General features: G+C 52.5%; 1 protein-coding gene across 7 annotated transcripts in view; it reads left to right on the top strand.

Annotated features, from left to right (window-relative positions):
* The window catches only part of LOC123599730 (high density lipoprotein binding protein), a 76,472-nt gene that overhangs the window by 46,753 nt on the left and 16,735 nt on the right, over nt 1-12,984 (top strand). For all 7 annotated transcript variants that reach the window (XM_045482003.1, XM_045482004.1, XM_045482006.1 and 4 more), the window contains 11 exons: nt 3,723-3,929; nt 4,011-4,226; nt 4,749-4,955; nt 5,088-5,195; nt 6,966-7,070; nt 7,442-7,520; nt 9,159-9,298; nt 10,708-10,812; nt 10,925-11,038; nt 12,018-12,104; nt 12,270-12,401. In XM_045482003.1, coding sequence (XP_045337959.1) covers nt 3,723-3,929; nt 4,011-4,226; nt 4,749-4,955; nt 5,088-5,195; nt 6,966-7,070; nt 7,442-7,520; nt 9,159-9,298; nt 10,708-10,812; nt 10,925-11,038; nt 12,018-12,104; nt 12,270-12,401 — 1,500 coding nt within the window. The remainder of the gene's footprint in view (nt 1-3,722; nt 3,930-4,010; nt 4,227-4,748; nt 4,956-5,087; nt 5,196-6,965; nt 7,071-7,441; nt 7,521-9,158; nt 9,299-10,707; nt 10,813-10,924; nt 11,039-12,017; nt 12,105-12,269; nt 12,402-12,984) is intronic.

The following is a 12,984-nucleotide window of genomic DNA, read 5'->3' as shown; positions in this document are numbered from 1 at the left end:
TTGGCCTTTACTATCAAGTTAAAGAGTCTACCTTGCTCAGTGTATTAGGGCTCTTAAAACCTGCCCCAGAGGGGCACCTGGGTGGCTCAGTTGGTTGAGTGTCTGACTTGGGCTCAGGTCATGATCTCATGGTTCGTTTCATGAGTTCGAGCCTGGCGTCGGGCTCTGTGCTGACAGCTCAGAGCCTGGAGCCTGTTTCGGATTCTGTGTTTCCCTCTCTCTCTCTGCCCCTTCCCTGCTCGTGTTCTGTCTCTCAAAAATAAATAAATGTTAAAAAAAAAAAATTTAAAAACCTGCACCAGTAATACACCTTATGAATAACGCTTCCTAGTTGGCCATTTGTTTTTTTTTTTTTAATTTTTTTTTTTTTTCAACGTTTATTTATTTTTGGGACAGAGAGAGACAGAGCATGAACGGGGGAGGGGCAGAGAGAGAGGGAGACACAGAATCGGAAACAGGCTCCAGGCTCTGAGCCATCAGCCCAGAGCCCGACGCGGGGCTCGAACTCACGGACCGTGAGATCGTGACCTGGCTGAAGTCGGACGCTTAACCGACTGCGCCACCCAGGCGCCCCGGCCATTTGTTTTTTAACCTTGGTGTGTTTTGCTGTGTGACGGGTTATTCAAGTGTAGTCCTGTTCATTACTGTTGTTATTTTGAGTCCTCACTGGGAAACTGTTTCACTTCTGGATTATGAGAAACTTCATCTTTTCCTGGTGCCTGGAAGGGTGTTCTTCCCTTTTTGTTCTGGATGTTTGGAATTTCTTACCAGCAGGGGGAGGGGCACATCCAGTTTCATCCTTCTCCATATGGCTGTTAGGTTGTCGACACCAGTTTTTTTTTTTTTTTTTTTTTTTAATTTTTTTTTTCAACGTTTATTTATTTTTGGGACAGAGAGAGACAGAGCATGAACAGGGGAGGGGCAGAGAGAGAGGGAGACACAGAATCGGAAACAGGCTCCAGGCTCTGAGCCATCAGCCCAGAGCCTGACGTGGGGCTCGAACTCACGGACCGCGAGATCGTGACCTGGCTGAAGTCGGACGCTTAACCGACTGCGCCACCCAGGCGCCCCTCGACACCAGTTTTAAAAGAGTTTTTTCCCAGTGATTTGAGTGGCTCTTTTTATGAAGTCCTACGTTTCTGTATTAACTTGTTTCTGTTTGTGGGTTTTCAGTTCTGACCTGTTGGTCTGTCTTTCTGTGTGCTAATACTCTGTTTTAAGGGTAGTAGTTTTATGTTATTTGTATTTGGTACAGTTGCTGGTACCCTTCCCGTACTGCCCTCTTGCAAGATTTTCCTTGTGCCTTTCTCTTTCGTTCTGCCATGCAAACCTTTATGGTCTACCTTTTGCTCAGAATTGCGTTAGAGCTTTAAAGGAGTGTTTTGTGATTTTTTTTTTGAAAGAGGGCACAAGTGAGTGAGGGGCAGAAAGGGAGAGAGAGAAGTGGGGCTCACCTGACGCGGGACTCGGACTTATGAACCGTGAGGTCGTGACCTGAGCTTGAGTCAGATGCTTAACGACTGTGCCACCGGGGCACTCCGTCCTGTGAGTTCTAGTGCTCGGATCCCCCCTGCGCCGCCCGGGCGCCCCGTCCTGTGAGTTCTAGTGCTCGGATCCCCCCTGCGCCGCCCGGGCGCCCCGTCCTGTGAGTTCTAGTGCTCGGATCCCCCCTGCGCCGCCCGGGCGCCCCGTCCTGTGAGTTCTAGTGCTCGGATCCCCCCTGCGCCGCCCGGGCGCCCCGTCCTGTGAGTTCTAGTGCTCGGATCCCCCCTGCGCCGCCCGGGCGCCCCGTCCTGTGAGTTCTAGTGCTCGGATCCCCCCTGCGCCGCCCGGGCGCCCCGTCCTGTGAGTTCTAGTGCTCGGATCCCCCCTGCGCCGCCCGGGCGCCCCGTCCTGTGAGTTCTAGTGCTCGGATCCCCCCTGCGCCGCCCGGGCGCCCCGTCCTGTGAGTTCTAGTGCTCGGATCCCCCCTGCGCCGCCCGGGCGCCCCGTCCTGTGAGTTCTAGTGCTCGGATCCCCCCTGCGCCGCCCGGGCGCCCCGTCCTGTGAGTTCTAGTGCTCGGATCCCCCCTGCGCCGCCCGGGCGCCCCGTCCTGTGAGTTCTAGTGCTCGGATCCCCCCTGCGCCGCCCGGGCGCCCCGTCCTGTGAGTTCTAGTGCTCGGATCCCCCCTGCGCCGCCCGGGCGCCCCGTCCTGTGAGTTCTAGTGCTCGGATCCCCCCTGCGCCGCCCGGGCGCCCCGTCCTGTGAGTTCTAGTGCTCGGATCCCCCCGGCGCTGCCTGGGCACCCCCGTCCTGTGAGTTTTAGTGCAGGGACCCCACCTCTTATGTTGGGTTGTGTCTACTTAGCTACTTTGTCTTTTTTTTTTTTGGCCTGTCAGAAATGGCCATTCTTTTGCATTCTGTCTTCTAACCAGTTGCCGTTAGCATAAGATAAAGCTGCTTTGGTGCTGCTCTTCTCCCTGTTATAGACCTTAGACGTTTAATAAAGTTGTAGTTTCCCGGGACTCCGGAAGGCACAGGCCCGTGCCTCTTCCCTGTCTCATCTTTGTGCCTGCTTTGCTTCCTTGGGTTTCCTTTTGTGGTGACCCCCTGCAGTGGAGGTTAGGGGGGGCAGACCTCAGTGGGTACCTCCCATTAAGTACAGGCTGAGTAGGGTGCATGCCTTTTGTCATGTTACAGGAGTAACACATCCATTGATGTTCATGTTCTTGCACATTTTAAATCATAAATAGATTTACATTTTCTGGAGGTGATCGTTTGATTTTTCTTCTTACGTCAACGTCATAACACGTCAGTGGATGGTGAATTATATAAACTGATTTCCTCATTGATCCATTTTTGGAGCAAACGTGAGCTGATCAGAATGTGTAACAAGCTGGTGGTCTTTTTCTGTGCTGGTTGGGAAGTGAGGTCCTGTTATGTGGTCTCTATGACATTTTTGTTTCGAACGTCAGGTAGTCTGCTATAAGACGGTATTTTGGGGGAAGGGGGAAGTGGCTGATACGGGAGTTTCTGCTACACCAGTGTTGGGAGCTTTAACACTTTTCTTTTTTAAGTCGTCTTAGTGCCTACTTTCTGCACAGAGTTGGGAAGACTGGGAGCCTGTGTCCTCCTGGCTCTTTGGGACTTCAGGAACCTGCTTGATTTCTAGCAGTTGGACTCATTGGATGAAGGCTTTGGACTATTTCTATTTTATTTTCTCAGACAAGTCGTCTGTTTTAACTGGTTGTAAGAGAGAGGAAAAAGGGTTTATTAGGGATATAAGTCTTATGTCTGAAAATAAAAATAGCTTAGTGTTCCAGAAACAAACATGAATGTGGTTAGTCAGCTATGTACCTGCTTTCCTACCATGTCCCAGGATGGTGTTGACAGTCATGGAAGTGGAGAACAAGACCGCATTCTTGAATATTCCTGTTCTCGTGGTGGCTCATTGCGTCAAGAAGCTGTTGAACAAATCAGTACCTCTAACTAACTATGACAGCAGAGCATGTGTCATGGGGTCATGGGGGGGTGTATTGCACTTGAACTTTTCCTAGCCTTGGGGTCAGGGTAAGCGTCCCCAAGACCATGATGTTTATTTAACCTGGGAGTGTTCTGAGGGATGGGCTGGCACTGGCAGGCAAGAATGGCGTTTCAGGCGGAGGGAATATCGTGGAGAAATAATGCTTTTTCAGGACCTACAAATACTATTGTTTTCTCTGCCTCTCTTCGTCTTAACAGGCCTCAGCAACTGTTGCCATTCCCAAAGAACACCATCGCTTTGTTATTGGCAAAAATGGAGAGAAACTGCAAGACTTAGAGCTCAAAACTGCAACCAAAATCCAGATCCCACGCCCAGATGACGCCAGCAATCAGATCAGGATCACCGGTACCAAAGAAGGCATCGAGAAAGCTCGCCACGAAGTCTTGCTCATCTCTGCTGAGCAGGTGGGGCCAGGTGAGGGCTTGGTGTGTGTGCATTGGCCTCAGCCCAAGAGCTGTGCCTTCATGGTGTTCTGTCCTTTCCAGGACAAACGTGCTGTCGAGAGGCTGGAAGTGGAGAAGGCATTCCACCCCTTCATCGCTGGGCCTTATAACCGACTTGTTGGTGAGATCATGCAGGAGACAGGGACGCGCATCAACATCCCCCCACCCAGCGTCAACCGGACAGAAATTGTCTTCACTGGAGAGAAGGAGCAGTTGGCCCAGGCTGTGGCTCGCATCAAGAAGATTTATGAGGAGAAGGTAGTGGTTGGGCAGAGAGTGTGGGGACTGTCATCTGGAGGTGTGGCTGAAGTCTAGCCCCTGCCTCTTACCCTCTTGTGCCCAGATGAGTTCAGTTTCCAGTTAGTTAGCAGGTGGAGCTGTTGGGCAGGGAAAGAGTGGACAGAGCTTGGAGCTAGACGTCTGGGCTGGATGTAGCACCCAGATCCAGTCAAATGTTGGAGCTAGCTGTCTGCTGTGAGTCCCCGTCACGGAGTCCCCATACTCACTCCTTGAGGTAGGGGGAGGACTTGGTGTCCTCGCCTCATGGACTTGCACTTTTCAGTCTGGGCTTGAGTTAAATGCTCAGGTGATTCTTGTGAGGACGAAACCCAGCCCTTGATCAGAGGAGGTTCTGGGGGTTGGCTGGTCCCCGTCTTCACTTGCGAGGGCTCACGAGTATGTAAGGCTCTGCATCTTGCTCCCCCCCTCTTTGATGACAGTGTTCTGTTCCCACCTATTCCTCCTGAGTCCTCCCTTCTGACTCCCTCATGGTGCTCTTAGAAAAAGAAGACCACAACCATCGCTGTGGAGGTAAAGAAGTCCCAGCACAAGTATGTCATCGGGCCCAAGGGCAATTCCTTACAGGAGATCCTGGAAAGAACAGGCGTGTCTGTGGAGATCCCACCCTCAGACAGCATCTCCGAGACCGTGATACTTCGAGGCGAGCCTGAAAAGCTGGGGCAGGCGCTGACTGAAGTCTATGCCAAGGTAACTGCCGCGTACGTCACTGGGCGCCGGGTGCAGGGACCGCGTCGGGGGAGCGCACGCCTGGCTCTGGCGAGCATGAACACGCGTGAACTGGCCCCCACAAACCCACTGCTCTGCCCCCTGGTTTCCTAGGCCAACAGTTTTACGGTATCGTCCGTCTCCGCTCCTTCCTGGCTTCACCGATTCATCATTGGCAAGAAAGGGCAGAACCTGGCCAAGATCACTCAGCAGATGCCTAAGGTGAGGGGGCCTTGCGGATGTGTTAGTTCTGAGTTTTTGATCTTGTCATCCCGTTGCTGACATTTGTTGTTTATTCTGGGCATGCTTCTGAAGACTGTGGCACGGTTTTTAAAAGTCAGTTGCTGTTTGTGACAGTCCGTTTACATGGTTGGCTGAGGAAGAACATAATAAAGTTTTTAACGTACCTGTCATTCTTTTGATCTTTTTTTTTTAATTTTTTTTTTTTTTTCAAAGTTTATTTATTTTTGGGACAGAGACAGAGCATGAACGGGGGAGGGGCAGAGAGAGAGGGAGACACAGAATCGGAAACAGGCTCCAGGCTCTGAGCCATCAGCCCAGAGCCCGACGCGGGGCTCGAACTCACGGACCGCGAGATCGTGACCTGGCTGAAGTCGGACGCTTAACCGACTGCGCCACCCAGGCGCCCCTCTTTTGATCTTTTTAATCAGAAGCTGTGTGTATTGTTAGGTGTCGTGGATACCTTAGGAAAGATCTCGTGTATTAGGGCGTAGTAACTTCACGATGGTTATGTCTGTAAACTTGGAAGAGCACACGTGCGCCGTTTGTTTGAAGTGCGGTGTTACAGCCTTTTCATGCTTTACGCTTCCGTTCTTGATGTCTTCCTGGTCCTTCGGAGGGGACCACAGCTCCCCGTGGACTTACCCCGGCTGACTTGTGCGGGAACACATCCTTCGTACCACCCTCCGACTCACAGCAGGTTTCCAGTTGACTTCTTCATGTTTCCCTTAGGCTCAGGGTCCTGGTTCACACAAATGCAGCTGCTTCCTGGGGCCACTCTCCCTTAATGCCCTTGTCACACGTTGCTTTCTTGCCTGGTGTGTCGTAAGCGGGGACAGGGCTGGCCTAGCCTGTGGACCACCTTTAGGCAGCTCTCCATGGGCTCAGATTTCCTCCCTAATGCTTGTCCTCATTGTTTGACTTTTTTAAAAAAATGTTTTTAATGTTTTTTTTTTTTTTTTTTTTAATTTTTTTTCAACATTTATTTATTTTTGGGACAGCGAGAGACAGAGCATGAACGGGGGAGGGGCAGAGAGAGAGGGAGACACAGAATCGGAAACAGGCTCCAGGCTCTGAGCCAGCAGCCCAGAGCCTGACGCGGGGCTCGAACTCACGGACCGCGAGATCGTGACCTGGCTGAAGTCGGACGCTTAACCGACTACGCCACCCAGGCGCCCCTAATGTTTATTTTTGAGAGAGAGAAACAGACAGAATGCTAGTGGGCGAGGGGCAGAGAGAGAGGGAGACCCAGAATCCGAAGCAGGTTCCAGGCTCCGAGCTGTCAGCACAGAGCCCCACGCGGGGCTCGAACTGAAGAGCCGTGAGATCATGACCTGAGCTGAAGTCGGACACTCAGCCGACTGAGTCACCCAGGTGCCCCAATACTTGTCTCATGTCTCATTCTTTGTGTAAGCGAAGAGGAGTAGGCCTGTAACAGGGAAAGTGCCACAGCGAAACAGTGGGGAAAGTGGTGTTGAGGTGTTCTAGGTCTGTGGTTTGGGTGGTAGGCATATTGTGGAGGATTTTACAGTTCCCATGTTTACTGAAGCAAAGATGATTAGATCACAGTAGTACCGAAATAATGGGTGTCCCCCGGCTGCCCTCTTCAGCTGCCTGTAGTGTCTCTGGATGTGCGTTTATATGAAGCAGGTGGGGTTGACCGCTGCCTCAGGAAAGCACTCGTAGGTTCTCAGGGCACTGCCGCTGTGCCGTGCCGTCTTGGCCATCTCTTTCCTCATTTTGATGTGGTAGGTTCACATCGAGTTCACGGAAGGTGAGGACAAGATCACTCTGGAAGGCCCCACAGAGGATGTAAACGTGGCCCAGGAACAGATTGAAGCCATGGTCAAAGACCTGGTAAGGTGCCCCCCTGCACATTGTGGGTGCTGGTGAAGTAGGGCCGTGGCTGGAATGTCCTCGCTTGCCAGTCAGACATCACGTGGGTGGGCCTGGCTACCCAGGGGTAGCCCAGGGCGAGTAACAGGTTCTGAAGCGGTTAGAACCTGGCCAAGTCCAGGAGGTTCATGGATGGAGGAGACTTTGTTTTGAAGAAGGGTCTTTGAAGTGGGCCGGAAGGACAGTCTTGGAACAATGCCCGACAGTTGAGTGACAAAACATGGCAACAGCTACCGGCTTTTGGACTTTGGTTCTTGCTGGTGTCTGAGACTGTGGCTCATCCCATGGCCTCAAGAGTTTGTCTCCGGACCCATTCTGTGCTCCTCCTGCAGATTACCCGGATGGACTATGTGGAGATCAACGTGGACCACAAGTTCCACAGGCACCTCATCGGGAAGAGCGGGGCCAACAGTGAGTGCGGCTGATGGCGCTGGGGGTGGTGCTGAGGTTGAGGGTGGGTCACACAGCTTCGAACTCCTCTTCTCCTCGGGCTGTGGTTGGTCTGGAGGTAACCATGACCATCCTGGTCAGAGGTCATGGTGAAGGACTACCGAGCCTAATGGGGTAACATCACTGGTTTTCTAGTCACTACCGAATGGGTGCCTAGCAGGGCTCCCCAAGGAGCAGGAAATGTCTGGGCTCACGGGCACAGGGAGGGGTTCTTTTGGGCAAGCGATATCACGGCAGCCCAGGTGAGCTCTGTCTGATCAGGAGCGCAAGCGTGGTTCCTCAGAAGTGTGTTGAGTGAGGGCTGTGCCCAAATGAAGGATGTTTTCTAAAACCCACTCCTTGGCCTGGTTTACTGTGAGGCCACCCAACACATTACAGTGCTTTCCTTGTCCCTATGTTTCCTCTGTAGTAGGAGGTGAGAGGGCAGCACACATCCCAGCCTGGGTCCATCCCTAGGTTGTAGGGACCCCAGCCGTGTAGACAGGATGCCCTGTGAGTGTGTCCTCTTTGGTTTTTGCCTGATACGGTCCAGGTTTTGCTCATAGTAACGTAAGCTTGTCAGCTGTGCCGTGTTTGGTGTCAGTCTTGTGTTCTGGGGTATTTTAAACACCAGCGAGAGTCCACAGACACAGAACACCTCCTGATGGAGCTTCCTTGCACATACTGCTGAAGCCTCGCGCACGCTGTAACTCGATTTGTTTGTGTGTGTGTGTGTGGATGAACTCTGGGGTGTCTTAACGTAAGAACTCGTAGCTCTGACACAAATTGCCTGTGTCTGCTCCCCAGGAGTGTGGGGCCCCCAATGCGGTTCAGGTTAATTCTCTTCGCTTTCTGGTTCTGTTTCTCCCCTCCTTTTCTTTCATGATCTGAAACCTCCCACCTGGCTTCTGAGTCCTTGGCTCTTGTTGTCCTACGTGCTTTCACCCTGGAATAGCACATGTCCTGGCTGTCTCTGTGTGTGCTCACAGCCCTCCTCTGTGACCCCTAAGGAGCTTGGGCAAAATGCAGGCCTTGTTTCTTGGGATAAGGTCTCTCCAGGGTGTGGGGGCTTGGGTCTCTGTTCAAAGAAGATGACAGAGGGTTTTCAACTCAACTTGTTTGGCAAAGAAGTGAAGTCTTGATTTGGATCCCAGCTGATGGGGGGGGTCTCTCTGGGCAGCAGCCTGACCTCCGTGGAGCCCTCAGGTGGTCATTGGGAGGTGCCCTTCTGTTATTTTTGTTTTTTTGAGAGTAATTTTATGACGTGAGAACACAGTGGTTCGGTTCCCAAACTTGCTTCCACCTTAGAAACCCCTGGGATCTTTTAAGTATTCTAAAGCCCCAGCCATCGCCCAGGCCAGGGAAACCTCATCCACTGAGAGGCCCCAGCTGTCCGTCACGTGACATCCTCAGGGTGACACCTGCATGGTCCGTCTAGGTAAAGACCATACCCAACACATTTGAGAGAATGGAGAGTCTTGCACTGAAGGCTTAATCACCCCCTTTACTTGTTGGGTGACCAGTGAGTGGGGGCTTTAGTCTTGTTCTGCTAGGTGGTTAATCACTAGTGGAACATAATAGATTCTGAGTCTAAAACGTGTTTCTTGTTGTGTTATTAAGTAAACAGAATCAAAGACCAGTACAAGGTGTCCGTGCGCATCCCTCCTGACAGTGAGAAGAGCAACCTGATCCGTATCGAGGGGGACCCGCAGGGTGTGCAGCAGGCCAAGCGGGAGCTGCTGGAGCTTGCCTCTCGGATGGTGAGACCTACGGCCAGGCCCTGCTGGGGAGGGGTGCGCCTGTGCCTGCTGGGTGACTCTGCAGGGTACCCTCTGTGCCTCTGTTTTCATGTGTGGTCCTGGAGAATGGGACTCGCTCAATTTAGGAGTGGCTCTGACCTGCAGGGGCCCAGGTGCTGTGCTGGAGGCACTGGGGCTCTGCAGCAGGGCTTTTGGCCTTGGGGAAACCCCGGAGTCTGGGATGCTTTGAGTACTGACTCCAGGGACTGTGATGGATTTTCTGGATTCTTAGAAGCACCCAGGTGACTCCCATGTGCAGCCAAGGTTGAAAATTCCTGCTGTGTGGTTATCTGCAACTCTAAAGGTTGGCGGGGCTTGTTCCTGCTGCCAGACTGAAGTTCTGCACTCCCCTGTCTAAGCTGTCAGCGCTGGTGTGTCTATCTTGATTGTGTGATTCATATGCAGATAGCCATGCAGCTGTGATTGTTGGTTTGGGCTGCACGTAAGCGTCACTGGGATGCCTTTCAGCATCCAGAGGAGGCACGTGCTGAGTGAGAGTTTACGGTTCAGCGTGAACACGTGCAGAATGTCAGGAAACCTCGGGCAGGGCAGTGTGCATGCCTCATCGAGATAGGGAGTGAGCTGCATGTCTGTTGTCACCCTGTCACTGCCTGGCTCTAGTGCCCAGGCCTGGAGCCTGCCCTCAAGGCCCCCTTTGGGCAGTAGGCCTTTCCTTTTCCTCAGCTGCAAGCCGACACATGCGGCCTCCTGCCATTCTCTGGCCATCCCTGAGCTCACAGCTCAGCAGAGGGTTCCAGCTCTTCCCTTACTCAGCCAGCTCTCTTGTTGCCCGGCGGGGGGGGGTTCCCTTGGTCTGGGGTATCTGGTGCTTCTGTGGGATTACTGAACCCGTGTTTCTCTGTCAGCCTGGTGCCAGTCTGATCCAGAATCTCCCCCAAGATTTTGAATGGTTAGCTGCTAGTATTTTTTCTTTATCCTACCTCTGTTTATTCTTTTGTATTCTTTGGTGTTTTAGTGAGATGCTGGGGTAGGTGAGAACCAGAACCATGCAGGTTTATTGCCTGGTGTTGAACCTTTCTTAATTATCCACATGTGGCAGTGGTTGAACCACACTGTGTTCTGGAAGGATCACTGCCTGCAGGGCGTTGTGCCTCATGGTGTCTTCTCATCCCCATGGATTGAGGCCACTGCACTGGCACTTCTGGTTGAGGGGTCCTGAACTCTGCTGTGGAATCGTACTTCATTCAGGAAAATGACACCCAGCCCATGTTGTTAGAGAGAGTGGGTGTCCTCTCCAGGGCACTCTGCTGGCTGGCGACTCCCTGTGGTGCTACGAGGCTGTGTGGAGCTCCCCAGGCCCCCGGGGGGCCTCCTGCTGTTAACATCATCTCCTCAAACTGCATTTTTAGGAAAATGAGCGTACCAAGGATCTGATCATTGAGCAGAGATTCCATCGCACCATCATTGGCCAGAAGGGTGAACGGATCCGTGAAATTCGTGACAAATTCCCAGAGGTAAGGGTTTCCCAAAGGCATTCTTGAGTCCTCTAGGAGGGATTGATTGGCACTGTTGTGGAATCCAGTCATTACCAATAACTGAACTTGAATTTGTGGTGATTTGTTCCAGGTTATCATCAACTTTCCAGACCCAGCACAAAAGAGTGATATCGTCCAACTCAGAGGGCCCAAGAATGAGGTGGAAAAATGCACAAAATACATGCAGAAGATGGTGGCAGACCTGGTAGGGGGTGTTTTCCCTCCTTGGTTGTGATACAATGTTACTGGTGGTGGAGAGGCCTGGGGGTCTTGTCCCATCAGTACCTCTGCTTGGGGAGCACACTTGGACCCTGGATTGGTCTGCCGTCTCCATAGTGATGCCATCCCTGGTCACCCCGTGTGCTTAGACTGGCAGAAATTGTTAGGGCCTCAGTGTTGCGTGGAATTAAAGTGGGGTGCCAGGCTCCTTGTGTCCTGGAGGGGTCTTGGGGTATCTAGATAACGTGTGCCATCTGGTAAGGAGCGAGATGTACGCAGATAGTGTGGGGAGTCAGTTACTGATTTGTTACCTTCTTGAGAGCTGGAATGGGAACAGGTAGTTTGGAAAGTGCCGAGGGTCGTTATTGATGGGAGGACTCCAGGTGGGCTCATGCTTTCTGTGGTCCTTCATGGGGCTTGGACCGAGCGGACAGCTGCCTCAGTCACTGATGGGGGCTCTCCCAGCCCTGAGCACATTCACGCTGCCCTGGAGTGGTGGGGTTCCCAAGAGTGGCAGGGTCTGTGTGTCACCTTGAGGTGTGCTCTGGGCTTACTTCTCCCAGCCTGGTGTCCTGGTCTCCACTGGCCCTCGGCCAGCTCTGGTCCTGGAGGTGGCCAGAACCCCCTTGTACCGAGAGTGTCGGTTGAGGACACTTGGCACACTCCGTTGCTTCTGGATTGTGGAACTTGCATCGAACAGATGGCAGGTTGTGTTGCGAGCCACTTTTTATAAAGGTGGCTTTGCATCAGTTAACTGTGGCTTGCGCAGTTAGCTAATTGCTGAGTAAGTTATCCCCCATTCTTGAGACAAGCCTCTGAAGGTCAGAGGTCAGATAGCGGGAGACCAGGAGGATCCAAGTGTGTGTTTTCCCATAATGAGACCTGTCATTTCATACTCTTTCATGGATGATGGGATACCTCACTCCAGTATGCTGGCTAATTGTGCCACTCCTTTTGTCTCTAAGGTGGAAAATAGTTACTCAATTTCTGTTCCGATCTTCAAACAATTTCACAAGAACATCATTGGGAAAGGAGGCGCAAACATTAAAAAGGTGACCAGCCAGTTTGTCCCCTGAACCTTGGCTCTCCTCAGCCTACCCCTAAAGCCCTCTGCCATTCCGGCTGAGCTTTGAAGGAGGGAGCCTTCCTTTCCAGCCCTGGGCTCCAGCTGTCTCACCTGGGACGTCCGCTTTTCATAGTGTCCCATCTGCTTGTAGATCCGAGAAGAAAGCAACACAAAGATCGACCTTCCAGCAGAGAATAGCAATTCAGAGACCATTATCATCACAGGCAAGCGAGCCAACTGTGAGGCTGCCCGGAGCCGCATCCTGTCCATCCAGAAAGACCTGGTAATGGGGTGTTTTGTGACAGGACGCTAGCCAGGCTCCCTGTGGTCCTGTCTCAGCAGCCCCCACGGCGCTAGCCTGCTGTTCAGGCACGCGGGGTCAGGCAGGCCGGCCCTCCCCGCAGCGGTGCTGGCCTCCGAGCAGCCACCTGCCGCCTGGCTGTGGCGGTGTGCCCCGCTGGTCTGAGCGGTAGCACTGGACTTGAGTGCTTGGAAATCATGTCGTGAAGGCATTACAAGAATTTTTTTCAATTTCTGAAAAGTTAACGTGTAAAAAACTGCATGTTTAAAGTGTGCGCTTTGGTGAGTTATGGCACGTGTACATCCATGGAATCCTTTCCGTAGTCAGGATGCCGAGCGTGTCCAGCACCCCAGAAATGTCATCCTGCTCCTTTTCAATCCCTCCCTCTTTTGTGCCAGCCCCCGCCCCCTACTCTGCCTGGCCATCCCCTTGATCTGCTTTCAGCCACACGGGATTAGAGAGGGTTTCCTGCATCTTTGTCTAAAAGAAATCCTGGCGTCTGCTCCCCCATCTCCAGCTGCTTTCACCTCGAGCATCCGTGTTGCTCTGTGTGTCAGCACCTTGT

Source organism: Leopardus geoffroyi, chromosome C1, assembly GCF_018350155.1.
Source record: "Leopardus geoffroyi isolate Oge1 chromosome C1, O.geoffroyi_Oge1_pat1.0, whole genome shotgun sequence".
NCBI lineage: Eukaryota > Metazoa > Chordata > Mammalia > Carnivora > Felidae > Leopardus > Leopardus geoffroyi.
Note: the sequence above shows the minus strand (reverse complement) of the source record. Positions and strands in the feature narration are given on the sequence as shown.